Raw genomic sequence first — 25,750 nt, forward strand, 5'->3', positions numbered from 1 at the left:
CCTCAGCATTTAATTGAGTGGATCTTTACTAGACCTGCTAAATCAAACACCAGATCAATCTCTGGTCCGGTAAGTATAGACATGGCCTCAGATTGTATCGTTCCTCTCAACTCTGTATTATGGGCTCTGTTCTCCCCCCTCTGAGATTCACTGACACATTCCAGGTAGTGCCTGGGGAAGCAAAGTCGGCCCTGCTCCCCCTTCAGTGCAAACTCCTCAAAAATAAGGAATGAAGTCTGCATTGGCAATGGGAGAAAACTGAAAAGCACTGTGCCCAGTCAGACATGCATTACATTTAGAAAGGAATTTGTTTCTCTTGCTTCAGCTTTCCCTGGACACGATAAGGAAGGGGGTTACTCTCAGAAACATTCACAAAGGGATTGAAAGTGACTATTTCAACACCTGTGTAACCTGCTGGGGAGGGGGTGACACAGGCCCCCTGGGTGCCCAGCCTACAGAGGACAAGAGTCTGTAACAACAGCTGCTAGGGAGCCTCGGCTCATCAGGCCAAGCTCTAGCAGCTCATACTTGGAGCTCCAGAGATCCCTGCATCAGGCCTGGGTTGCAGCCTTCACGCTATGCAGACTCTTAAGCCATGCTCCTCACTGCAGTACCCGCCAGACGTGCAGCCAGGCTGCTTAGCACGGTCAGGGGCTGCCTGTCCTCTCCCCAGGGCCCAGAGGGAGCAACCTGTGTGGGGAAAGCAGCCCCAGGATCCCATGACACTGACCTCATGTGCAGCCAGCTGGACTCAGGAAGCCACTTACATCCTGTGGAAAATTGTATCCTGCCTACAGCAGAGGTTCCCAAACTGGGGGCAGGCCCCCTAAGGGGCTGTGGGCCCATGCTAGCCCCAATGGGAGGCAGAGAGAGCATTAACCAGCCCCACTCCACCCTCAGTTCTGCTCTGGCACTACCCCCAGTGGCAGCCTCAGCTCCTAGCCCCATGCCTGGCCCTCTCCCCAGCCTTGGTAACCCCGGATGGGGCTAGAAGTGGGGCCAGGAGCAAGGCTACATCTGCACATAGCTGCAAGCTCAGCTACTGGCCCCACCACAGCCCGGCTGGGGCTCCATCCCCAGAACCACCCCCACCTGCAGCCTGGGTCTTGTCCTCCTCTACCTGTCTGCATCCCATTCCCTCAAGCCACAGTCCCACCCCCAGCCCCAGAGGGGCAGGACAGGAGTAAGGGGAGGTGGGAAAACCCTCCAAAGTTTGGGGACCACCAGTCTACTAGCTACCGAGCCAAGCTCTGCTCCCATTTTCCCTTGCCAATCCAGGGTCAAATGCGAAGGGGAATAACCTCAGCATGAAACCTGCAACTTTTGCATTTTCTCCTTTTTTCTTATTTTAAATGTGCCACATTAACTTTGCAGCCGCCTGGACTTCGCCTGACATGCTGCACAGCAGCCTCCTTTTGTGCAGCCCCGTGCTCCACACTGTCACGTTGGGACATAAAACACAATTGTCTCTCCATGACCTGCCCTTTAAATTCCCCCGTCCGTTAGCTGCAGGAAGAGCAGGTTGTAGCACACGGGAGTACACTGCGCAAGAGGCTGCATCCATACCACCGAGAACTACATTTGGCTCATTACCTGCTGTCAAATGTTTTGAGCTGCCAAGCAGCTGGTGCTCCGGGAGGATCGAGGATTAGGTACGTAGGAGACAACTTTTAAAGTTGGATCTTGAGTTCTTTGTGCACATAAATGGCCTAGGACATTTGGAGAAACAGTACCCCCCGGAACGGACGTTGAAATCCCAGCCTCATTGAAGCCAATGGGAATTTGACAAAAGACAACAGGTCTTTACAAAACTCTGAAAAGGTGACTGTGCTGGATAACCCCCACATTCGCAGAGCTGCACCCCTCACACTGTATGGCGCCTCAGAACTGTAGTTAACACACTTGGCCATCAGATGTCACTGCATGTCCTTCAGTGACATCTGGGTATTCTGCTTTTGGCTTCCAAGCCCAAGCTCATGCCAGGCAGTAGCAAAATTCCCCTTTTCTCCAGCAAAACGGTCTCAGGAGGTCAGTAAATCACACTCAACACAAGTTAAAGGTGGTGCCCTTCTGAATTCACTGGAAAGTAGCAGAGATGCGGGGACAGATCTGACACTGGTGTAAACTGTCCATTGAAGCTCATCTGATTAATGTTAGATGTCTCCAAGATAATATGATTTGATTCACATACACTGAGACCCTGGAAGGAGAACAGCGATTCCACTGCTGCGGACTAAGCTAATCATAACTGCCCTATTGCTAGCTCATGCTCACCTACAGTGTTGATTGTAGCCATCTCTTGGCATATACTTAAATCATAAGCCCTTTGGGGCCAGGAAGGCCTTTTCATACATACACGTGTGGAACCTATACAAGTATTTAGTATTATTCCCTAATAACAGTGATGTTGTGGAGCAGTGTTATGGACTAGTGCAGAGGTTCCTGGTCACTGACCGATATTGTCTCATTGGTCCTTTGCCGTATACACAGGATGAAGATGTAGAATGAGAGCCAATGAAACTTGTTCAGAGTTAGGGATGATGAGGACATTGAACTTAAAGCAAGGTCAGAGTTCAGTTGTGCCAGGAAAATGGGCTGTGTGTCCACTGCACAAGCCCAGGTTCAAGTTTCTACTTTGTCATTTTCCCAGCTAAGTCCCCCAACGGGCTGACTACGGGATTACGGCAAACGCTGCTTTCCACGGCAATTGGCAAGTCGTTCCCTCATCCCTTCATAGGGCTGATCTTCCCACCACTCAGAACTGGTGCAAAGCCTTCTCCTCTGGCCGCACCTGAGCAGCAGTGGCACAGAATAATGCCCTCACTGGATGTACAACTTACTCCTTTGAGGCGGATGATATGTCCCCTAAAGGCAACAGCAGCTGGATCAGGGCCTTAATGCTCAACAGCACGCAAGTGGCTCTGTACTTTGAGTCTCTCCAGCACATTCTGCTCGGTCATTTACCAGGTGTTTGAAATAGGTTTTTAAATGGCTCGTGTGAAATCAGCTGCCAGGCCTCAGCCTGATCCCTCGGTGAAGGGTGCCCACAATTCAGACTGTAAACTCCCTGGGGAGGGGACCGACACTGGGCTCCTAGGCACTCTGCTAACACAAAGGACTAAATAATTGCAAAAACTGCCCCTTTGGCTTTACCCTTCTGCAATGGGGCTGAATGGGCTCCGGCCACGCCACTCACCACAGCAGCGCCTCCTGCTGGCCATGCTGGAGATCAGACCTGCCAGCTGGTGCACCTTCCTCCGGCAGTGCTGATTCCATCCTTCTCTCCCCCAGCAGGCCTGCTTCGCTCCGGGAACCGCAGCATCCGCAGCGTGACTCAGCCTCCAGCTGGGGCATCAGCTGTGGTTCCCCTTCTGGGGCACCCCACAGGTTTCTATGCACACAGTCCCAGGCAGTCCCCAGGACAACCCAGGCCCTGCCACTACTCTCCCTAGGTTCCAGGCCAGGGACCTTCTGCTCAGCAGTGCCAGACTGGTCCTTCATTGCTCCTTCCCAGAATGCTCTGTGCTCTTCCTGGTCCCCCCTCCCCCTTCCCTGGGGTGTACCAACCAATTCCCTCCGCCCTGTCTGATCTCAGCTCCTGGCTTTATAACCCCCGCCTGTTCTTAGCCAACTGAGCCTTCCTGAGTCAACTCCCTGCAAGCTGGCTACTGCCTGGCCACTCTGATCCCTTCTCAGCCTGTGTGGGGTGAACACCCCACCATCCTACATGCGCACCCCTCGTCATGGGCAGTCACTGGCTATTCTGTGCACTGGAGCAAGGGGACTTGAATTTCCTTTCCCCAGACACCCAGTGATGGCACCTTATTGCAGTGATGGGCAATCTGCAGCCCAAGGACCACGTGGCCCATCGGGGTTCTATGTGCATCCCAGGAGGCATTTTATCGTTGCCCACACGCAGGGCTGCCGGATGCTCCTGGTGTCTGTCCACATCGTTTATTTTCCTGCCAGTGTTACCCAAAGTGACACACACAAAGCCGGGCACACGGAGTGAGGTGTTGCTGACTGCACACGGCATTGACTGTAAGAGCCGGGCGCTCCCTCTGCATCCAGCCACAGTCGGCATAACCCACAAATTCCAGGCACCCAAGCGCAGTTAGTGAAACTACCCTAGCCCAGGAGGTCTTGGTTACCACCATGGCATGGCCACTGGGATGAAGACGGGCCATTCGTGCAGCCTACTTACCCTCCCTCCCCACACACACACTCTCCCCACCCCATCCTAGGCTCTGTAGTGCGGAAGTTAAATTGCATTCAATCAGCTAATCGAGTAGTCAAAGGCATTTCCATCAACTACTCAATTAGTCGATACGGGAGGGAAACTGCAGAGCCACAGCAGGGATAGCGCCGCCTATTAAATACATTTAAAAGTCATTCCAGCTGGCGTCCAGCCCTCCCGCTACGCCTCTGCTTCCCCTTTGCCCCCCGTGGAGACGCTGCTGGGGAGAACTGGCTTTTAAGCCAGCTCCCCCCAGTGTCAGCTCCTGTCCCCCCACCTCACTGCCTCTCTCTGATAGGGGGATGACTAATCGGGTCGCTGCTCGCCTATGGATAAGCGTTTGCTCATCAGATAGTCGACTAGTTGCTCACATCCCTACTCCGTCGTTCTTCGGCTGAGGCCGTGGCACCTCTTCCTTGGACCCACCCTCTGCTCCGGGCTCCATTAAGCACCTGGGCCGTGCGGTTTTTAGACAGGCTGCTGCTTCCCCCGGCCACTTCTGACCTCCCAGCCCCTTGCACTGCTCCCTATAAGCCTGTGGGGAATAGTCCCTCGGGGGCTGCCAGGCCTCTCCCCACATCCTCTCAGCTCCTCGTTTCCCCGCTGGTACGCTGCCCCACAGCACTGCCCCTTCCCAGAGAGACCCCTCCCCCCCCATGTAGGCCTCTCTGACCTTTTCCCAGCTGGGGGCACTAATGGTAATTAAGCCACCCAATTAGAATCAGATGGGGGTTAATTGCTAGGTCACAGGCAAGTCTGAGCCTGACTCCTCTTGCAGCGCCAGCCTGCCTGCTGTGACATGCCCACAGAGCAGAGCGAACGCTGCCGTGTGGCGTCCTCTGGCTAGGCCAGGCGTGTCTGCACGGTTACCACGGCGATACCTTCCCCCCGCACCACAGCCCCTTTGAAAGAGGCGCTCCCCACAATCACCCAGCTTTTAATTCTAGCTCCCTGGGGACCGGCCTGTCAATTTGACCCCCTCCCCCTTTTTCTGTGATGCCCAAGATCCAGGGTCCCTTCCACTAAATTATTTTCAGGATCAATTTTATCCCCCCAGAAAAAAGCCCCGGCTTGGAAGGGAAAAACTGAGCAACCCAGACATTGCCTCACTTAGCCCCTGCAGTCTGGCCACCGCCTCCTCTCCAGCACCCGCGGGGCGTTCTTCAGTGCTGCTTGTCGCTGGAAAGAAGCAACCAAGAAGCAAAGGAGAAAACCCCGTTGAAGCATCCGCAGCCACTCCCTAAATGCAAATCAGAGATGGGCAATAAGGCAGTTCCGCTGGGGGAAACTCGGGGGAGGACGCCTCAGGCCGCTCCCAAAAGCTGCAGGCTCCCACGGCATTTCCGCAGGGCTCCTCCATCACTTCTGGGGAGGGACGGACTGGACACTGTGAGCGGATCAGTCTTCTCCCTGCCCCACGCAGAGGCCGCTGGAAAACGCTGGCAGGTTTGACCTCTGGTCACTGTGCGTCTGCATCCCTCCCTATGCCTGGTCAGTGGAGGATACGGGCCTGCTACAGCCCCATCGATGGAGCCTGGCTCTTCAGATCGAGTGGCAGAGACCCAGGCCTGTAACTTCAGAGGTCCTGGCCAAGAGAGCAGCCATCATGTAAACGGGCTGGGCTGGGCTTCACATTTCTGCTTGCAATCAGCTTCCTGTGTCCAGGGGGTGTCCTATGCCCCAGCTTGGTCAAGAGGGACACAGCTCTGCTGCCAGACTCGTAGTGCACCTGGGCAGCGGGGAACAGCCGCCAAGGACGGCGAGTGCGTTACTCTAGTGATGGGGCGAATCCCTGTCCAGGGCTGGTCACTGGTGCAGACCTAGGCCTTGTTACAGCACATCCTCCTGGGAGCAGTGAAAGACCTCACAGGTCCCACTGGTTCCCTAGGCAACATCATTCCCCACAGCCTCTTCTCTCCTGCTTTGTCCGAAGTGACGGAGCCAGGGCTCCAGCACGTGCCCTGGGAGACGCCCTGTTTACAGGTGCTCAGGTCTGGTCCCTCAGCCTCCCAGGGTGAGGCAGGCCCGGTCACGTCAGACAGAACCGTGCACACCAGTCCTGGGGCCGCAGCAGGTGTCCCGGTGCGGGGCTTCTCCACCCCACCTGGCGTTTCTGTGGTTTGGCACAAGGGCTGCCCCTGCCGTCCGTCGGCTTCTGCTGGGGGGGGGATGTGGGGGCTCTCTCTGCTCTTGGCTCCCCGGTTGTCTGGGGTCCCTGGGCACAGGCCCAGTGGCTAACCCACTCTTAGCTAATGGATTTAAGAACCTAATTTTAGGCTGCCACTTTTTAAGGCCAGATGCTTGTTTACACTTGGGCTCCTGTGTGACAGCTAGGTGTAAACACCTTTCACTACTGTCTTGTTATTGGATTCTAAAGATCACTGTTGCACCCATGCAGGGGGGGGCCGTTTGCCCCAAAAGTCTGTACGGGGGGGGGGGGGTGTCATGTGAGATGTTAAACGAAAGCTTCTGTTCTACTGATTCTGTAGATGCTATTCACATCCTTGTACAATATCTGTATGGGGAGTTATAAACATGCTCTGTATGGATGCTGGAAAATTCTCTGTGTGAGGCAGAGCAATGGGCAAAGAATGTTCAGCCAGTGCCTGTGCTAACTGCAAGGCTTCAGAGACAACGAATTTCTAGGTGCCAATACACACCTGAGGAATGTGTCTGGGACCTGCAGACCAGCCAGAATAGCGATTGCTGACTTGGGACACAAGGATAGGTCCCTGGGCCACGTGATCTGCTCCAGTTTGGGAGAGACCAGAGATGGATATAAAATTCCATGTGGCGATCTTCATCTTGTCTTCAGTATAGCTCCTGATCCCAGATGGGGAACAACGAGCTGGAAAGAACCGTGGACCCATCCTGACACTGGATGTACAACAGAGACGTTTAAGATAGCAGCTATAACATCTCTGCTAAGAGCCTGGATCGAGAACTGGGTGAGTCGATACATGTAATGTATTCTCCTTAACAACCTCACTCTCGTGCTTTTCTTTCTTTTAGTAATAAACCTTTAGATTCGAAGGGATTGGCTCAGCATGATCTTGCGGGTAAGATCCAGAGTGTACATTGATTGGGACCTGTGGCTGGTTTCTTGGGACCGGAAGAACCTGTTCGGGGTAGGTGAGGTTGGGTTCTAAAACCCCTCACCTGTGTGTTAGGCCTGGGGCTGATCGGGCACGGGGAGAGCTGGGATGTCAGGGGGGTTTTTCTCGTGAGGATTCTGGCTGGCCAGGCAGGCAGCTGAAGCTCTCGGTGTGACCGGTTTGGGGCCTATTTGGGAAGGTCTCCGGTCTGGGGCTGTAAGGAGCCCTGAGTTTTGAGCAATTTGCCAAGCGGACACCCTCAGCTGTGCCCAGCCCCGGCCCGGTCCGTCACAACTACCAGGCCCCCTTGCTGCACAAGTGGTAACTGAGAATCGGGTGCTTCAAAATAATGGTCTCCCCCTCTTAGCACAAATGATCATTCTCCTTGGGGACAGGGAGGCTGCAGAAGTTGTGTCTGAGGGCTGCTCTACCCCCATCCCACCTCAGTGTCAGCTGGCACAGGAGAAGCCTGGTAGCTCATAAGCTTGTTGCAAAACAGAACCTACCTTCTCTGACAATCCAGGGTGTTCTGGTGAGCGGGCAGCATCTGAAAAAGCAATTAATGCGGCTGTTTGCCGTGTGTGAGTCAGGAAGCATAAAACATAAATGTGACTGGGAAGGAAAATCATTTTGCTGACGCTGGGTCCGCTGGGATTAGCCCGAGTTGCCAGGATGGAACCATCGATTTCATTTTCTTGGCATGTCGCATGTGTTGTTTTCTTGATCTTCTATCACCCTCGGAAACTAAAGCAAACGGTCTGATTTCATGCCGCTCGGGTGACCCCATTACAGAGAGATGAACAACAGACCAGCTGGTCACACAGTTAAAACTGGTTTGCGAGTGCAATTTAACTAACGATTTAGAATGCCAATCACATAGCTAAATGAGCATGAACTGTGTAGATACCACAGCTGTCTCAGAGTGGCACCACACTGGCTTTGTGTGACAACTCAATAGTCCGGGGAAGGGAACCGATAGCCCGGGGGGCAGATCCGGTCCCTGGCTTATTTTGATCTGGCCTGGGGTAAGTCTATGTGCTGTGAGCCAGAAGCTCTGGCCTCAGCACTCACACTCCAAGGTGTCTTTTAGTTGTTTTTGCTTCTCAGCGGGAGCCGGGCTGGAGAGGTGTGAGCTGGTTCTGCTTGTTGGGAGCCAATCAGAGCAGTCTGGCTCTGTGTGTACCTCCCGAGCCTGCCTGACTGTTCTGGGGGGTCAGTGGCTCCCCACTAAAGAAAAGGTACTGCAATAAAAGAGCCCCTGCTACAGACCCAGGGAAAAAAACACACATGAGCTTAGGACTGATGTGGGAAGGAATCACTGGACTTTATTCCAAAGTGGCATTTTTAAAAAGACATCATGTGAAAGAAACACACTGTCGGGTGGGCTACTGTACATACACTCTGCCCTGGCCTGTGGCGTGGAGTCCAACAAAGCAGGGAGAAAGGAGACATAGGAGAAGGCCCCCCATGGGACTCTCTTTTCTCAGAGGTAGGGCTCTGAGCTGGTCTTTCCCAAAGAGAGGCAGGCAGGATCAAAACCTGCTTCCCAGAGACAGATCCCAGCACTGCTGTTCCCAGTGGTGTCAGGGTGTTTGCTTTCGCTCACCTCTAGCTTTAGAGGTCTAGGGAGAAACCCTGCCTCTACTGAAGGCAATGGCAGCGCAGCCCCGACTTCAGCAGAACCACGATTTCACCCCCGTGGGCGAGAGAGAACCTGGTTCAGCTGCATCCATGTCTCCCTCGCACAGCTCTCCAGAACGGGCTGACTGCCGCAGGACGGTGCCTGGCTCACCCGAAGACGCACTGAACGTAGCAACGGTTCTTGTGCTGCCAGGCAGTAAATCACAAGCTCCTGGAACTTTCACTCAGCTGGTACAGAGACTCCAAACCCGGAAGTGCGTCAAAGAGCCTCCGTCTGCCTCCCAGGGACTCAGTCTGCTGCTCTTACAACTCTACTCCCAGAATCCGCCTTTGTGGAGCACGCTGCAACTCTCCCGCACCAAGCCCCTTGAGTGTGAATTCACCAGCAAACAGCAAAAGCACAACGGCGAGACAGAGGAAAATGGAGCGATAAATAATCTTCCAGAAACGCGTATGAGTCAGGAAAGCTCTTGCTGCAGGGGGCTTCTTTGCTGCACTCAGGGGATTTCTTGCCGACTCCCGATTCCTCGCAGTCTCAGAGAGATTGTGAAACCAACACAACTCTGTTCCTTAACGCCACAGGCGTTCACTCGCACAGATGTCTATCCCCCCCCCCCCCAGCTGTTTGCATTTCCTAGGACGCAGAATCTGCCAGCATTCGAGGGGCTGCACTGTTACAGCCTCAATGGGGCACCCACTCAACACACCTCAGGACAGTTACAGTGTGAGACAGGCCGCAGGTTACAACACATCACAGCAATGTGAACTGGTCCCTGATAGTGCTTCAATATGTGTGACAACAGCACCTAAGGGCCCTTTGTGCTCAGCCTTGCTGTGCACACAGTCCCTGCCCCAAACCACTTACAATCTGGGGCCAGCAGCATCAGCCAGAGGAAACTAACTCCATGAAATTCAACAGAAGTACAGCACTTTAAATCAGCGGCATAGCTGGAGCTGAGATGTCACTAGGATACAAGACCCTACCACGTGTTAGGAGACGCTGAGATCCAGTCAGATGCTGGATTTATCACTTGCCTTCTTTTTCTTTTCTTTTTTAAAAGTTTACACTGGAAAGGGTTGATGCTATTGCTAGTTAATGCTAATTAGTCCCTCCCATCCCCTTCCTGCCCCTAATTTGGAATCCCTCCAGCTCACCTCCCCCCCTCCAACTATTTCCCTAAGTGCATTTAGCCTCCTTCTGTTGGATCCGATCCCAGAGGAAAATACAACTCTCTGACCTTAGCATCTGCAACGCATGTCAGCCCTGTGATCCGCGGACACAACGCCCTGGGAGGCGGGTCAGAGTCAGCGCACATACACCCCCCCCCCCCCCGAGGAAATGGCCTTGCACAGCGGGTAGATGATTGGCACATTCTCCATGTCTCCTCCAGAGTCCACAAATGCCCACATGCCTCGGGACCTGAGCCTGCACAAATACCTCCTTTGCCAAAGGCCGCTCCCTGCGTCGGATGGGAAAGCTGCTTTGCTACACTCAGATGAGCGACCCCGGCCCCCACTAACCAATCAACCGGATCCAACAAGGAGGCTCTTGTGCTGCAGCTCTACAAAGCGTCCCTCTGTCTGCAGCGCTGGGCTGGCATGGCGGGACCCCCGGCAACGCTAGTTCTGCACCTGCAAGGGGAGCCCTGGGGGCTCTGCAGGTGAAGGGTCCCATGGCCCAGGGCCCTTTCGGCGTGTGGTCTGTCTGTAACGGGAAAGGGGGGCTACGGCACCAGGGTCTGAACCGGCCTGTCGGGGAGCGTGGCGCCTGCGTGTCTGCATCCGTCCCTGGAGAGGGCAGCTGGCGATGGACCCAGTGATGCAGCAGTGTGACCCGAGGCGGATCCCACCGCAGGGCTGCCAGCCCCAAGACACCCAACCACTGGGATTCCAGCAGAGACCCCGTCCCGACCGCCTGTAGCACAGAACGCACCCCCTGAAGCACCACGGCGCCACCACGAGGGGCAGCTAGTCCTGGAACTGCCGGGGTCCCCCGGGTGGAGGTGGCCAGCGCTATCCTGTGTCTGCGTCCAATCCGGGGCTGCCACCTCTGTATGGTGTGGGGGGTGTGAGAGCCACGGGCATAAACCCAGATAGTCCAGCACCTGCTGTGAGAGCCTAGGACACTGCTGCTTTAAAAATCCAACAACTGGAATGCTCCCCACAATTTCCTCAGCAGCCAATCATGGTTCCCAAAACATCGCACTCTGGCTGCACAACCCCCCCAAATCTCTGAGCGCAAGCGTGCTTGGATGCGTCTGGTTTGGAGGAAGGTCTCGCAGCCATGTGCTCTCCTCTCAGACTCCAGCAGGGCAGTTTTAAGGCTATGTATTGTAAGGCGACTTTACTGGCTCACAATCTGCCGTACTTCCCCAAACAACGCCAAAACCACAGCCTCTGGGGATGTCTCCAACGACGTCTTGAAGGCTGAGACCCAGGCAGGACCGTGGGGAAGAGGTGGGGAGAAAGCCACGCTTCTATTCTGGGCTTCAAAAAGCGTTCCCAGCTGAGATTCAGCTACCCACCCTCCTCCCCAGAATCTCTCCCCTCCTGTATTTACATCAGAAATTAGTATCTTTCTTTTTAAAAAACCACCAAAAACCAACCAAGCAAAGACTGCTCAGTGTCGGAATTATTTCTGTTAAAAACCTCAGCTAGAAAAACCCCCTGGAAACTCCCCCGTGGCATTTTCAAGCCACATTTCCAGGTGAGAAGGAGAATACAGTTAAATAAATAGCAGGGCATTGCTTTGCTCTCTCCCCCTTGCGCTCTCCTCTCTCGTTTCCCGATGTACAGGTAATTTACAGTTTGAGTCTGACTCCCCGGGGCTCTGGACAATCATCCAGAGAGCTGATTGTCCTGTAGAGCCTCCAAACTCTCCACTACATCTTCCAGGTCGTCCAGCAGCTCGGAGAAAGAGGGCCTCTTGAACGCTTCCACCTGAAAGGGGGAGGAGAGAGGGGCTGAAGGGATTTCCCTGCTGGGAGGGGCATGGGAAAGAGGGATGTTCCTCCCCCAGGTGCTGCAAGCTAAGGCCAGTGGGACATCAAAGCTGAGCAGGGCCTTGACCCTGCATGGTGCGCGCAGCAAGGGGGCACTGTGCTCACAGGGAGTGTGCGCGGAAGCAGCAGATGCTGAGTGCTGGGAGGCCTGGGACTTACCTGCAAGGCAGTGGGATCCAAAAGGAGGAAGGCGCGAGGGTGTCGGAGATGTGGACACCACCACGCCCCTCCGGCCCAGCCACGCCGCCCCTCCCCGGAGTAACTTCTTACGGCTCCAGGACCAAGCCCCTTGCTCCTCCATTCTGCCCTGAGCGTGTCTGCATGGTGCCCCGCATCTCTCTGCAGGATCCAGTCCCTGGGCTCAGCTGGCCTTGCAGGGACTGCAGACTGCACCTGTCTGTAATGGGAGCTCCTGCCCCCCCGGCTCTCAGAGGGGAACTCCGCTCCCCCCTCCACTCCCCTGCAGCCCGCTGCCCCACGAACCTGGCGCGCCAAAGGAGCTGCAGAGCCCCAGGGCAGGGCACAGGGGACGTTCCAAGCTGGCGCCAGGAAGAGTGGCCGGAGAGGGGCTGCATGCCGGTAACGCTGTGCCCCTGCCATCACAGAGGTGAGTGAACTGGGCTTTCGCGGCACCCAAAGGAGGGCTGAGCAAACGGCCTCCCCTCTGCATGGAGCGGAATTGGGCCAGGCGTGTTGCTAGGGCTGAAATTCTCCGTGCACAAAAACCCAGATCCGCACAGATATTTAGGCACCCAACTCTCATTTAAACCAATGGGAGTTAGGCGCCTAGTACTTTTGAGTATCTGGACCAGCATCCAACCCAAAATGTGCAGGGTTTTAAGGGGAGATTTTCAAAGCCACAAAGCGAGCAAGTGCCCAGCTCCTTTCAGTGGGAGTCGAGTGTCTTTTTGCCTTTGAAAAGGTCCCCCCGCCCCCAATTCCTCCTGACACATCTCGACCCGGGCAGGCCTGGCCATGGCAGGCACGTTCCATCCTCCCGGAGACCGTGCCCGGCTTCTCCCGTTGCCACGGGGAGCAGCACGAGGCCTGCGGGAAGACCCTCCACCTTGTATGACTCACGCCAGTTCTCCGCAAGCCGCTCAATCACCAGCCCCTCCCCCCCTCGGCTCTAGGCGCGTGACTCCCACTCTGATTCACGGTTTGATTCTGGAACGAACGACTGACACGTCGTGAGAATCGGGGCTGCAGCGTCTTTTCCTTCGCTGCCTGTGAGTTCCAAAGCAACTCGCCGGGATCTGGTCCCAGACCCACTCTGCTGTCTGCCTGGGCCAGACAGACACTGCTCCTGCTTGGCAGCCAGGCGGAGCGCTCTGGCCTCGTTTCCGGCCAGCCCCAGAAAGCCGGGCAGCTGAGCTGCTCCCGCCAGCCTGGCGAGGCGGCTTTGCTTTTTCTGTCCCATCTGATTTCAAAAAAAGGAGTTACAGGAAAATGGACAAGAAACGGATGTGGTGGTGTAACCGGTGGGTCCCGGAGAACAAACGTTTAAGGCAGCAATGCAGGCAGACCGCATGCCCTAGGTCCTGCCCCGCACGTTCTAGCTCCCGTCTCTCTGTCTGTGTCCTGCCGTCCATGTATCCGACGCCAGTAGCCAGCTCTGCCGTGGGAGCAAGTCACGGCACGAAGCAGCAGCGGGCAGGGGACTTGGGAGAAAATGCACTTTCCCCCACTTCTGCCAGTGCAGCTCCTTGGAGCCCTTTGTGCAGAGGGTGAGTTTGGCACCGACATCCCGGATACATGCTCTGCCCCCGGGCTGCCAGCTTCCGCATCGCTCTGCTCCCCTTCCAACCGGCTACGCGTCCTTTCTAGGGGTCAATCCGCACAGGGGTCCCCCGACTTCCCCGACAACACCCGCAGGGAGGGTCACCAAAGCCCCATCACCCCAAGGGTTTCATCCCCAGGAGGGGGGGCTGTAACCTGAGCCCCAGCACCCACACCGGCAGCGCCTGGGTCTGGCCCTGGCTGAAGGGGCTCTGGCTGCGGCCCCAGCAAGTCTAACGGCAGCCCTGGCCAGCCCACGAACAGGGCGGTGACTCGGGAAGTTAACCATTGTGGAACAGGCTAATCGTGTCACCAACGAAAATCTCTGTGGTTACAGGGTTACCCCCGACTGGCCCGGCTCTCGGGGAGGAGGCTTTGCGAGCGTAACCAACTTCATTATCTGCTGGACAGCCCGTCGTTCCCCCTTTGGTTCCAGCCCGCTCTGAGGACATGGGGAGTAAAACCTCCCTCCGGAGCAGGTACCGGAGTCGCTCAGGCCGGGACGAAGGCGTCGGGTTCCCTCCCAGCAAGTGAGATGGGAGAACGGGGAGACAGAATGGAACCCAAGGGAGAAACCTACCCGACAGCAGCTAGCAGCCAGGTCCAAAACCCGCCGGGGACATTCACTGATCATTCCCTGGAAAGCCGCCACGTCCAGGCCGTAATCCTGGTGAGAAGACGGAAGAGATTCTGGGTCAATGGCAAGTGAGGGGGAGGCTGGGGCCTGGCGTGGGAGCAAAAGCTCTGCACCCTCAGCAGAGAGAGGAGCGGAACTGGCACAACGGCAGGGCTCTGGAGACGGCCCCTTCCACGGGGCTGGCCCTGGAGAAGGAGCCTTCGGGATGTTTTCACCTCCCTCTATATTCACTTCCCAGTCCCCGAAGCGCGACCGCTCGTGGAAACGTGGCCTCCAGTGAGCAGGAGCAGACGTGGTGGGGCAGAGGCGGGTCACAAACCAAGCCCCCTGCCCTTCCTTCGTGCCTCCCCTAGAATTCCCTTCCCACCGTGCACACGGCTGGGGACCTCGCCTCTTTCCAGGCTCAGCCTGGTCTGAGTTTTTCCTTCTTTCGTTCACTTCTAAGTGGAACTGCTGGGGAAAGGCCATTCTCCTCCCCCCCCTCCCCGCCGAGGGGGCGTCCAATAGCGCCACGTTGGTTTGAAATAGAAACGGGCTTTGGGGAACGGAGCATTTCTGCCTCGGCAGCGTTGAAACAAACGACGGCCGCCGCGGCTGGAAAATGCAATCGCTGCCCCAATGGGGCCGTTCACACTACCAACGGGGGAATGCTGCGCTCGACGTGCCCGCCGAAACGTCACTCCCACGCGCAACGTCTCCGAGGGAGGGCCGAGGTGAAAACACAAGGCACCAAAACGGCACGTCGGACACACGGAGCCCATGTGATCACAGCTGATGATGCAGATGGCAACTTCGGGGCATCTTCTGACACAGAAAAAGCTCCATGTCCACAACCCGGCCACTGGAACGTTTCTAACGGGCTCGGGGCGGTGGGGGTGAGCGCTGTCAGGAAGCAAGCCAAGGCCCTGCAGAGCTAACGAGCTGCAGGCACCCACGAACTTCAGGGCATGCAGGACCCTGGGCTGTAGTGATAGCTACCTGCGTCCTGGGAAGCACTTCTGGGTCCGCAGGGATTCTGCCCAGGATTTCACACAGGACTATGCCAAAGGAGAACACATCCACCTGCAGGGGGTGGGAACAGAGTGAGGGGGCTCTGGGGCATATAGAAGTAAAGGATCAGAAAGCAGCGGGCAGGCGGCGACCCACGGCGAGAGAAACACGTCACAGTTTCTTGCCTCAGGGATGTCAAATCCCATTTAATCGGTTAACCATTCACATCCTGACTTGCCTTTCATCCCTGCTGCTCCCGCCTTTGAACACACCATGCTGGGTGCCGCCAGAGAGGCCGGCTTTCAGCTACGGCATGAAACCGGGACTCACTGCACATGGCCAAACACCCAGTGGCCTCAGGGTCCTTTCGTAGCTTCCACAGCCTAAGAGGCCACTGCGGCCACCCGATCTGATCTCCTGTGTAGCCAGGCCAGAGAACTTCCCCCTCCCCCAACCATCCCTAGAGCAGAGCTCAGAGAAACACCCCAACGACGGCAAGACCCGTGTGCTCAGCTAATCCCCACATGGATCGCCGCACTCGATTTCCTTCTTCTCGGCCCGTCCCTAACCCGTCGGTCAACGTCGCCGGATAGGACACCAGCTGCCACACTTCCACCAGAGCCGGGATGTGAACCGGCTACCTGGAAAGCATCAGCCACTTCTCGGGAGCAGCGCTCTGCTTGTGGCCTGCTGCAAGCGGAGGACTCTCCAACCCCGCAGAGCTGCTGGCTCCCAGCCCACCAGAGGGGGAGTTGGCAGCTTTGGGTGGGGCCAGAAGTGGCAGCGGGGGAGGGGCTGCCACCCATGTGGGCTGGGAGTCCGCAGCCCCATGTGGGGTCAGAAATGGCACCCCCCCCCCCCAGCCCTGCCGGCAGCCCAGCACAGGGTCAGAAGCAGCCGAGTGGGGGCGCTCCAGCCCGCCCACCCCCGTTTAACCAGGTAAACTTAACGTTTAACCAATTACCTAATTCAATGGGATTTTACATCCCTCCCCAGAGCTGGCTGCATTTCCACAGAAGGCAGAGTGATCAGAATCGTTACACAGCCCTGCAGCTACCAGACAGCCGGCAAGGGCTTCTCCTTTTCCCCAAAGCAGAGAGGACGCGCCCTGCCAGCAGCCAGAACCTGAGCAGGCCACAAGCCTCAGCACCTCAGACACCAAAGGGACCTGCCTGGGCCCCTCTACCTTGCTGGAGAGCGCGGCGCGGGGATGAAGGAGGAGCAGTGCCTGCTGTGGCAAGCAGAGCTCCCCTCTTCCCCTCTGCCGCACCGTTCTTGTACCCTCGTGCTGGAGGGTCTGGCCAGAGACGGCACCGCGTGTGGCGACGCGCACCTTGGGCCCTGCTGTGTGGAGCGGGACCTGCCAGGGACCCCGCCCTCGGCACCAATCCGGGTCCCGGAGCCACAGCCTGAGGCTCCTGATTGTGGGGAAGGCTCCAGGGAGAGCCAGCGGGACCCGTCCTGGGCTCTGTGGACGCCCGAGGGCCGGGAAGCAGCACGGTACCTTCCTGTCGTATGGCTCCCCCCGCAGCATTTCAGGGGCCATCCAGAAGGCGGAGCCCACCAGGGACAGCTTCCTCTCCGGGTTCTTCACGGGCAGCTCCACCACCTCTCTGGCCAGACCGAAATCCGTCACCAAGGCCTCCCGGCCCCGCTGGCTCACGCGAATGAGGCAGTTCTGAAACGAGTCCCACAGCAGCTGCTCCAGCCCCACGGCGATGCAGGGCTGGTAAGCCCCACCCGCCGAGGGGAGGCATGCCCGTTCCCCTTTCACACCCCAGCGTGCTCTCCCTCAGGTTCTGCAGGCCTTGGCGCCTGGTCAGAGTAAAGCAGGTTTGGAAAAAGCAAACAAGCACCAGCCTCAGCTGCTGGATCTCGCTAACAAGCGGATTTCACGCCTGCCGCCTCCCCCCATCTCTCCCTAGGCTGGGCTGTCGGCACTGCCGGGAGACAGGAACTCGTACTGGGGCAAACCACGGCAGTGAGCCCCACACACAGGGCCTGGCATTCCGAAACGGGCACTGACTTTCGGAGCAGGATCGGGGTGCTCCGACTGTGCAGCAAGTGCATGCAACATCTGGATACGCTGACAGGACAATGCACGGCAGTGCACTTATCAGCAAGGACAGCCACGTCAGACGCAACCGGCTAGCCACGCCCGTCTCCACTGGGGCTTGTGTTGGGACGGCTGGTGGCTGAGCTGGGCAAGCAGCTGCGGGGCTAACGAAGCCAAGCTAGCACCCTGTATTGATAGTCCTCAGGCGCGTAACGCCGGCTGGCTTGTGCGCAGCCAATCGCCATCACTGCGCCACGGTTCCCTGGAGGCTCAGGGAACATCAGTGGAGGAGCCATGACACAGAACCAGCCAACCGGTCACTCTGTGTCCAGCTTCATTGGCAAAGGATCACGGAAGCTGCTTCAGGAAAAGCTCCACGCACTGGAGCCAGATCCCGGTTCAGACTCGGCTGGTGTACAACAGTGTCACTCCTGACTGTAACTCAGCGGGGCCGTGGGCTGACAGGCACTCAGCCATGTGTCTGGGACAATGAATGCAGCTGAGTGGCTGATGGATCCGGACTGAGACACCCTCCCTGAGATCCGCCTTTATCCCCTTATACAAACCAGCTCGCGCTGCCCCCTCACGTCGCTCCTTACTGCCCCCGTCAGCGGCCACATGAGCACATTTTATTACGCTGTCATCCCACCCCTTATTTCCTAGGAGGGGTCAGTGAGCCCGATACCCGGGGGCAACGCTTCTGTACCAGCCAGGGTAGCGAGACGCCCTGCTACTACTGACTGCTGGGAAGCGGGCAGGCCCGTATTCCGTGACTAGCGCTTCTTAGAAATGGGCATTTCTTGCCAAATTCTGTGAGCAGGTCCTGCCTCAGAGCAGGCCTCTCCTCCTCCTCCAGCCTGACACCCCCCAAGGACACACCCCACACACTGGGGACCTCTGCTCTACTAAGCCGGGGGTGGGGAACCTAAGGCCTGGGGGCCGGATATGGCTGCAGGCTTGCCTGGATCAGGCCCCAGAGGTTCGGGGCTCCCCCTTGCATTGGGGAGCCTGCGCTCGTACTCCAGTCCCCCCATGGGGTCTGGGGCACACAAGATCGACTAGCCTGCCCCTCCCCATGGCGCTGGTGTACGAGGGGAACGTGCTTCTCTGTACTGATTTTTCTGTGGGTCAGCGCCACCCCACCCCCGCTAAAACAGCCTGCTCCATTAACCAAGCTGTAGCAGGGTCTTCAACCTCCACCTTGCCAGTCCCTGGGGGGCACAGAGCCTCATGCCATGCAAGCACCGGTCTGACAGACAAACCCAGAGCTCGGGGGCCAGATAACTCACTGCCTCCTGGCCCCCCCGCCGGCTCACGTCTGCTTTCCCTTATGGTGCTCGTGGTTCGAGACAGCCCCCGGGGCAGGGGGCACCTCGCAGCCGCGGTGGGAGAAGAAATGTGGCGTCCCGGCTCTGGCTTTTCCCACCGCCCCCGCGATAGGAGAAGTCCGGCCTTAGCTCTTCCCGCGCCGCCTGCCTGGTAGGGAACTAACGTGCCATCGCGACAGTCAAGGCAGGGTCGCAGCTCACCCTTGTGTAGAGAACAGCACACGGCCAAGGCACCGGTGAGTCCCACTGGAGCCCAGAGGCCCTGTGGGTGAGTGGTCGGCGGGCCCAGTGGCCTCCGTCCCCCCGGAGCGCAGCCTACCTTGGAGTTGAGATCCCGGTGATAGATGTTCTTGGAGTGCAAGTAGATCATCCCCCTGGAGATGTCTGAAGCCAGCTCCACCTTCTCCTTCCAGCTGAGGCTGATGTCCTTGCTGGCTAGAAGCTCTTCCAGGCACCCACCGTTAACATACTGGGAAAAAGAGAGAGCCAAGAGGGAAGCCATGCAGGCTGCGCTCTGCTGGAACGGAGGCTCTGCAAAGCCGCCACGCCATTCCCAGACAGAGGGGAACCCCTCTTGCCACGCCTTGCCCGTGAAGCCGGCGAGCAGCATTTCTTGTAAGTGGGGCGCCTGTGCGGCCGCTCAGGAGAAATGCCAATGCCGCCCAGCTGATTAGCACAGCACCCACAGCTCGTTTTTTTGTGTCTGCTGGTGGTGCACATTCTCACATGCCTCGGTGCACAGAAAAAAATATTCCACACACGGCTGGAAAAAATCTGCACATGGCTGAAAAACGTTGGAGGGAACATTGCTGGTGAGTAATGCAGCAGCACCTTGCGGCCCAAAGCTGCATCAGGGGTGCCATGTCCGGGTGCTGTACAGACACTCCCATGACAAGCGAATAATTGACTGTGGCTCTCTCACAGCAGGACTCCCCCCTACCAGAACTAAAGACCAGCTCAAAGGCCATAGGAGACTCATGAACATCTGGACCTGGTCCAGCCACAAGAAAGGTCTGGGCCATGCGTGCTTTACACAGATCCCCCTACAGCCCTGGCTGCCCCGCAACAAGCCTTTACCTCCAGAATTGGGTACAGCTTCTCATCCCTCACGCAGATGCCCAGGTACCTACAAGGCAGGACAAAAACTCAGCTTTAGGCTTCTTCTTCTAGCACAAAAATACTTGAAAGATGCAACCAACAATTCAAACTGCAGCTCTGGACTCAAACCCAGACCTGGCCCATCTCTACCGGGGCCCTCTTCGCTGGCCACTGCCCTCCTGGGGCGCCACGCACCTGACAATGTTGGGGTGGGACAGCTTCTGCAGCAGGCTAATCTCACGGACTATCACCTCCTGGTCCACGTCGTTCTTGTAGATTTTCACCACCATCACCTTGCAGGTGCCAGTCTGCGTCACCTGGAGCAACATGACGAACGACACAGGGAGAGGCGTTTCGTGGACGCTGGCCCCCAGGAGGAAAGGAGATTCTCCCCACGATTCCCCCAACCCAAACACACAAGGCCTGGCGCCCCAGCACCTGGCACCCCGCACAGCTAACATGCTACCACAGATCCACTCCCACTTTGCACCGGTGAAATTACTGCCCAAGATGCAGGGCGCCCAAGTGTCAGGCCCACGCTCCGGAGTGCCCAGATCTAGCAGACCCAAGTGGCACTACTCTAAGTTAAGCCCGTGCTCACCAGCTTAGCTTGACCAGGGCTGAGGTCACAGTGAATCACCGAGTTACTGTAGGAAGCATGGAATCGGGGCTGGCCTCTCCCTGTCCCCTCAGGCATGCCTGTTCGCACGTGGTGCACATCAAGGTTACTCTGCCGTGCACCGCTCTGCATCCACTCAGTACAGAGCTGGAGGAAGTGGCTTCCAGTTGCCCTTCCTCAAAATCAGACACAAAACCAGAACACGAACGTCCCGTAACAGCCCAAGGCATTTCAGCAAGGACCTCGACTGCTCCAGACAGGGCTTGACGGCGATGTGCCCAAAGAGCGCCCTGAGGCTGCTGGATCTTGTGGGCCTCTGCCACGCTGCAGGTCCCAGACTGATCAGAGGCTGGGCCATCCAGTGTCACTACAAGGATCTGCCTGAAGGCTGGGCCGGACCCCCTGTGAGGAGCTGGGGGGGAATTTCTTGACAAACCTGAGACCGCTCACTCCACAAGGCTGGGGCCTTCTCAATTCCCAACTCGAAAAACATGGCAGGAAAAAAGTTTCAAAACTGTCCCAGTATTCTTTTCTATCTTTTTAAAACAAAAGACCCAGGGGTTCTGGTTTGTGATGACTTTTCCTTTCAAAATCTAAGCTCCTTTTGATTTTTTTACAAAGGTTTAAAAAAGAAAAAAGCTCAAAATTACAACAAAAAAATTCAAAATGGTTGAAATAAAGTGTTTCAGGAGATCCAGCACAAACACACAAAACCAACCAACCGACCACACAACATCCCCCCACACCTAGTTTTCCAGTTTGCAAATATTTTCAAGCTTGGGCCCTTTCATCAGGATTCAAGAGAAGAAAAATGGGTCCTCTCAGAAATATAGAAATACATGCAGGGTGGGAAACCTGGTGTGGCGGGGTGTCGTGGTTCCCCGCCTCCCACACCCCCGTAGTGGCACGAACAGACTCCCCCAGCCAGTAGAATAGAGGGAGTTTATTGCTTCTCCAGGATACAGCCCAGCACAGATGGAATCTGGTTACAGGAACTGGGGCTAGGAGGCCTCAGTGCCCCCCCTTGAGATGAGGGGTGGCTGGGCCCTACAATCCCAGCCCCCTCCCCAGCTCCTTCTCCCCTGCTTCCCCGACAGAAACTACAACTCTTCCAGCCCTACCCCCCAGCCAGGGGCGGCATCCACCTTCCTTTGTTTCTCTCCCTGGGGGGTAGCTGGTCGGAGGGGTTGAGAGACCCTGGCCTAGTGACTCATGCCCTGCCCTGCTGGGCGTGCTACAGACAGCAGCCAGTGGGGGGTCACCCACAGCCTCAGCCTAGCAACCAGCAAGGCACCCCCCACTACGTCACACCTAGGTCTTGCCCACTTAAGTGCTGGCCACCTGACCCTCTCCTGGTTTATTTTGAAGCAAGGTGATTGTCAGCTGGCACGGCCTTGCTCACTCTCGTGACATGGCGGCTGGTGCTGTCGGGGTGAACCCAGACACGCTGTTTAACTTTCCTCCCTTTTGGTCATATGTTCAAAGGACAGATGCGTTGAAGCATGGAACGAGCTGGCACCACAGCACCATTCAATGCCCCCAGGCGTCACGGCTGATACGTCGACCTGCCCGAGCTGCCTTGCAGATAAGGTTACCGCCCCACCCAGCAGGTGGACTGAACAAAGAGACTCGCGTCAATCCAGCTCAGAGCGGGAGAGGCATGCTAATTGACAACAAGAGCAATGTTAACTCTGAGCCGGCTCCCTCCCGAGAATAATGCAATCAAATACCAATGCCCATGAGAGGAAAAGCTCTGCCCCAGAGTTTCAATGGGCTGCAAAGAAGTTTTGAATCAGGCATTACCCAGCCGTGGGATTTACTAATCCATATCCACACTTTACAATGTGCATAATTATTGTACACACCGTCGTGATAGAAGCACTGTAAGAACCCTGGAGCATGGGGGTTCTGGCTGCCAACACTTCCATATCACTACTTGAGGCTTAGATGGGTTTCTGCTAGAGGACCCTGTGAAGCTAGGCACTGCAGGAAGTACCGCCCAGCAGGGCCCGAGTGGCAGCCTTTCACAGCCCACTGATTGGCTCGTGGTGGTATAAAATCAGTAGGCATCACAGCTGGCTATCTGATCAATGATGCACACCGTCTCTTGCTTCCACGCCAGATCTGGCTTGCTGCAGACCCTAGAGCAGGGTGGGCAATAGTTTTTGATGGGGGGGGGGGACTCCAAAATATGGGGAAGTGGTCAAGGGTCTGCACATTTCTAGGGAGTGGGTGTGGGGGCCTGGAATGAGGCTGGGTGCAGAAGGGAGCTCGGGGTAGGGTACAGGCGAGAGGGTCTGAGAGGAAGTTTGGATGCAGAGGGGGGGGTGACCTGGGGCAGGGAATTGAGGTGAAGGGTCTGGAAGGGGGTATGGGTGCAGGAGAGGATTCTGGCCTGTGGAAGGAATGTAGGAAGGGGTGCAGGATCTGCACTGCTCCGCCCCCAGTACAATCTCTCAGCTCCCATTGGCTGCTTTCCAGCCAATAGGAGCTGAGACATTGTGCAGGGAGTGTGGCCAGTGCGAAGCCTCCCATGGAGAGAGGAATTGCTCGGTGCTGCAGGGCAGGCCGGATTACAAGGCTTGGCGGGATGCATTTGGCCCGTGGGGCGTATCCCGCCCACCCCAGCGCTGCGCCCTCCAAGGGGTTAGGTCAGTAAATCGATACCCAAAGGGTCTTTGTCCTTCTTCATACAGCCCAGTAACCCAGGCAGGGCTCGTGCCTGGCTCTCTGGCGTGCTGGCACGCGGCCACCTACACATCACCACCTTCACTGCTTTTCCCCTTTACAACTCCCATTGTACTGAGTTCATCTACACCGAGATGGGGAGAGCTGCCCAGTCGGGCTTCGGCCCTGTCTGCCCACCTGCCTCACTCGCCTTGATGCGCAATGTCAGTTGGTGCAGAACACTCCTCCTGTGGGATTAATATAATGATCCGAGCGACCAGCGCATCACTGGCTTTCACTCCACCTGTGCACCCCCGTTCCTGGATAAGCGCCACGAGAAGAGTGCTGGGTGCGAGGAGTTTGTCAGGGCTGGCTGGAGGTGCCGACAGGATGGTGAACTCTTTGTCGGCTGGCACTGAGGGCATCAGACTCAGGAGCTGCGACTTCTAGAAAGCTTCACAAAGTGCCATTCTCCACTTCTGAGCAGGCTGGTTCGCTCGTCCCACTGCTGAGGAGCTAGGCCCCGTTATTCAAAACCGACAAGGGTGCCAAGTCTCTTCCATGCTGTGCAGCACGTCTGGAGACGAGCCCCAGCAAGCTTGGCCGGGGTTCCGGGCCCCCTCCGCCGTGCCCACCTGCCCCAAACAGGAGTCAGGGAGGTCGAGCTCCTGAAGTCCTCTGGACGTACAGCGCTCACTTCCCTCGGAGGCAGAGAGCAGCTTCTCAGCACGGCTGGCACAGGGTGAGTCACCAGGGATCCGGTTGCTCGCTAATACCACCCTTGATTAGCTAGAAAGCTTCTGCTGTCAGCACGGCAGCGCAGAGCTCAATAAGCTGGGACCATTTCCACCACCATTCCCTTGAATCCCTCTGCTCTCCCTGCCCCTCCTCCAAAGCTGGCTCAGGGCTGGCACCGTAACCAAGGGAAAGGAGAGGTTTCCTGGCACTGTCCACCTCTCCCCGGTCACAGCTGGCTCTTTACTCAGTTGCTTCCTTGCTCAGTAACCAGACTGCCCTTTCCCTTCCCTTCGGTCGGCTCGGCCTGTCCCACGCCTTGGGCGAGTATGCTCAAGGGCAGGAGCTGTCCAGTGGGCTGGCACGGTTAAGTTGGGTTGGTCCTGCTTGGGGCAGGGGGCTGCACTCGATGCCCCGAGGTCTCTGCGAGTCTCTGAAAGACGGCGGGCTGCTCTTAGCATGAGCCCAGACCTGCTTTTGACGGAGACCTTCCCTACATGGGAATCAGGTCCCCAAGACTGAAAGGGCCGGTACATCGGTAACCCTTTGCCTTGCTATGGGCCAGATCCCCAGACACGGGGCGTCGCTCTAACCAGCTTCCATGGACCCCCCTGCAGGAGAATCTGCACCGGCCGTTCTGTGCCATCTGCTCCCCACCGCCTGGCAGGGACATTCTGAGGCCATGGCTGGAGTACACAGCGCTCCCCGAAACTCTGCCAGCAGAGCAGCCCCCAGCCAGCACCGCTCACAGCAGCCCTCTGACTCACAGCTTATGTGGGGTCCAGTCCTGCCCTGCGTCAGCCTAAGGATCAGAGGGGCGGAAAGGGATCCCCAGGGCTTCCCCGCCACCGGCCATGAGCTGAGAAGGGATTCAGGGGGGTGTGCGGGGCCTAAGTCAGGGGACCGAGAGAGGAAGTTTCAACTCTGCCCATCAGACAGGGAGTTGTGAGGATTCATTCATCTGAGGCCCTTGGATCGAAGGAGCTATAGAAGTTCAAAGTCTTATCACCAGTTGTACGTAAAACCCAGACCGGCAAAAATCCATCCAGGGCTTTGTCTCGAGCTGGCATCACGATGGACTTTTACACACTAGGCAGCTCTCCTGAACCCCGGCCCGGCCACACCGAGTCACAATGCCAGAACAATGCCTGTCACGAATGGTGAAACTGAGGCACACAGCAGGAAAGGGAACAAGACAAGGATACTGCCAGGCAGGGAACCCAGATCTCTTCAGTCTGCCTCGTGCTGAAACCCAAATCAAGCCTTCCTCTGAGTCACCTTGCTCACACAGCCACCTGCTCGTGTGCACGAATGAGAGAGAAATGAGAGCCACTGGATGGGGGCATGGAGGCGGTGGGCGATGTGTCAGTGCCTGCATGAGAAACACGGCTGCACTGGTGCGCGTACAGCTCTCCGGAGGCCAGTAACTACTGGCAAAGAATCTCAAAGTGTCATCTTCAATGGAGCCGCAAACATGCCTCAGTTACAGGATACAGGGTCCAAGGAGACTGCCAGGCCTCCAGGGAGGACAGGGAACTGGGAATGCAAATGAATCTGCAGCAAAGACACCACAAAGCTCCAGGCTCCAACCAAATGTCAGGTCCCCGTGTAGGACAATAGCCCAGCCCCGTCCTTCTCGGCATTCCGAGTCTCTGAACCACGGCATCTCGTTCAGCCTTTGTGTGTTAGACATTTGCTGACTCCAAGCGACTGTATTTTCATTCTGACTGTCTCCAGCCTGCCTACTGGAATCCCAGTCAGCAGCGGGACAGCCTGGAACTGTCACGCACAACAGACACGCGCTGTTACTACAGCAATGTGCTAAAGAAAGGCAGAAGACAGAGAGAAGAGGCAGTGGCACTTGGT

The 25,750-nt window shown here is 56.9% G+C and overlaps 1 protein-coding gene across 5 annotated transcripts in view; it reads right to left on the reverse strand.

The window, feature by feature from the left end:
• Positions 1 to 8,632: 8,632 nt before the first annotated feature.
• LOC102456425 (dual specificity testis-specific protein kinase 1-like) overlaps positions 8,633 to 25,750 on the reverse strand; it is a 44,985-nt gene continuing 27,867 nt past the window's right edge. For all 5 annotated transcript variants that reach the window (XM_075906046.1, XM_075906043.1, XM_075906045.1 and 2 more), the window contains 7 exons: positions 20,059 to 20,180; positions 19,843 to 19,891; positions 19,085 to 19,234; positions 16,886 to 17,059; positions 15,370 to 15,453; positions 14,335 to 14,421; positions 8,633 to 11,913 (listed from right to left, as the gene is read on the reverse strand). In XM_075906046.1, the coding sequence (XP_075762161.1) occupies positions 11,812 to 11,913; positions 14,335 to 14,421; positions 15,370 to 15,453; positions 16,886 to 17,059; positions 19,085 to 19,234; positions 19,843 to 19,891; positions 20,059 to 20,180 (768 nt within the window). In that variant the 3' untranslated portion in view covers positions 8,633 to 11,811. The remainder of the gene's footprint in view (positions 11,914 to 14,334; positions 14,422 to 15,369; positions 15,454 to 16,885; positions 17,060 to 19,084; positions 19,235 to 19,842; positions 19,892 to 20,058; positions 20,181 to 25,750) is intronic.

This window comes from Pelodiscus sinensis, chromosome 22, assembly GCF_049634645.1.
Source record: "Pelodiscus sinensis isolate JC-2024 chromosome 22, ASM4963464v1, whole genome shotgun sequence".
In the NCBI taxonomy this organism is placed as follows: Eukaryota; Metazoa; Chordata; order Testudines; family Trionychidae; genus Pelodiscus; species Pelodiscus sinensis.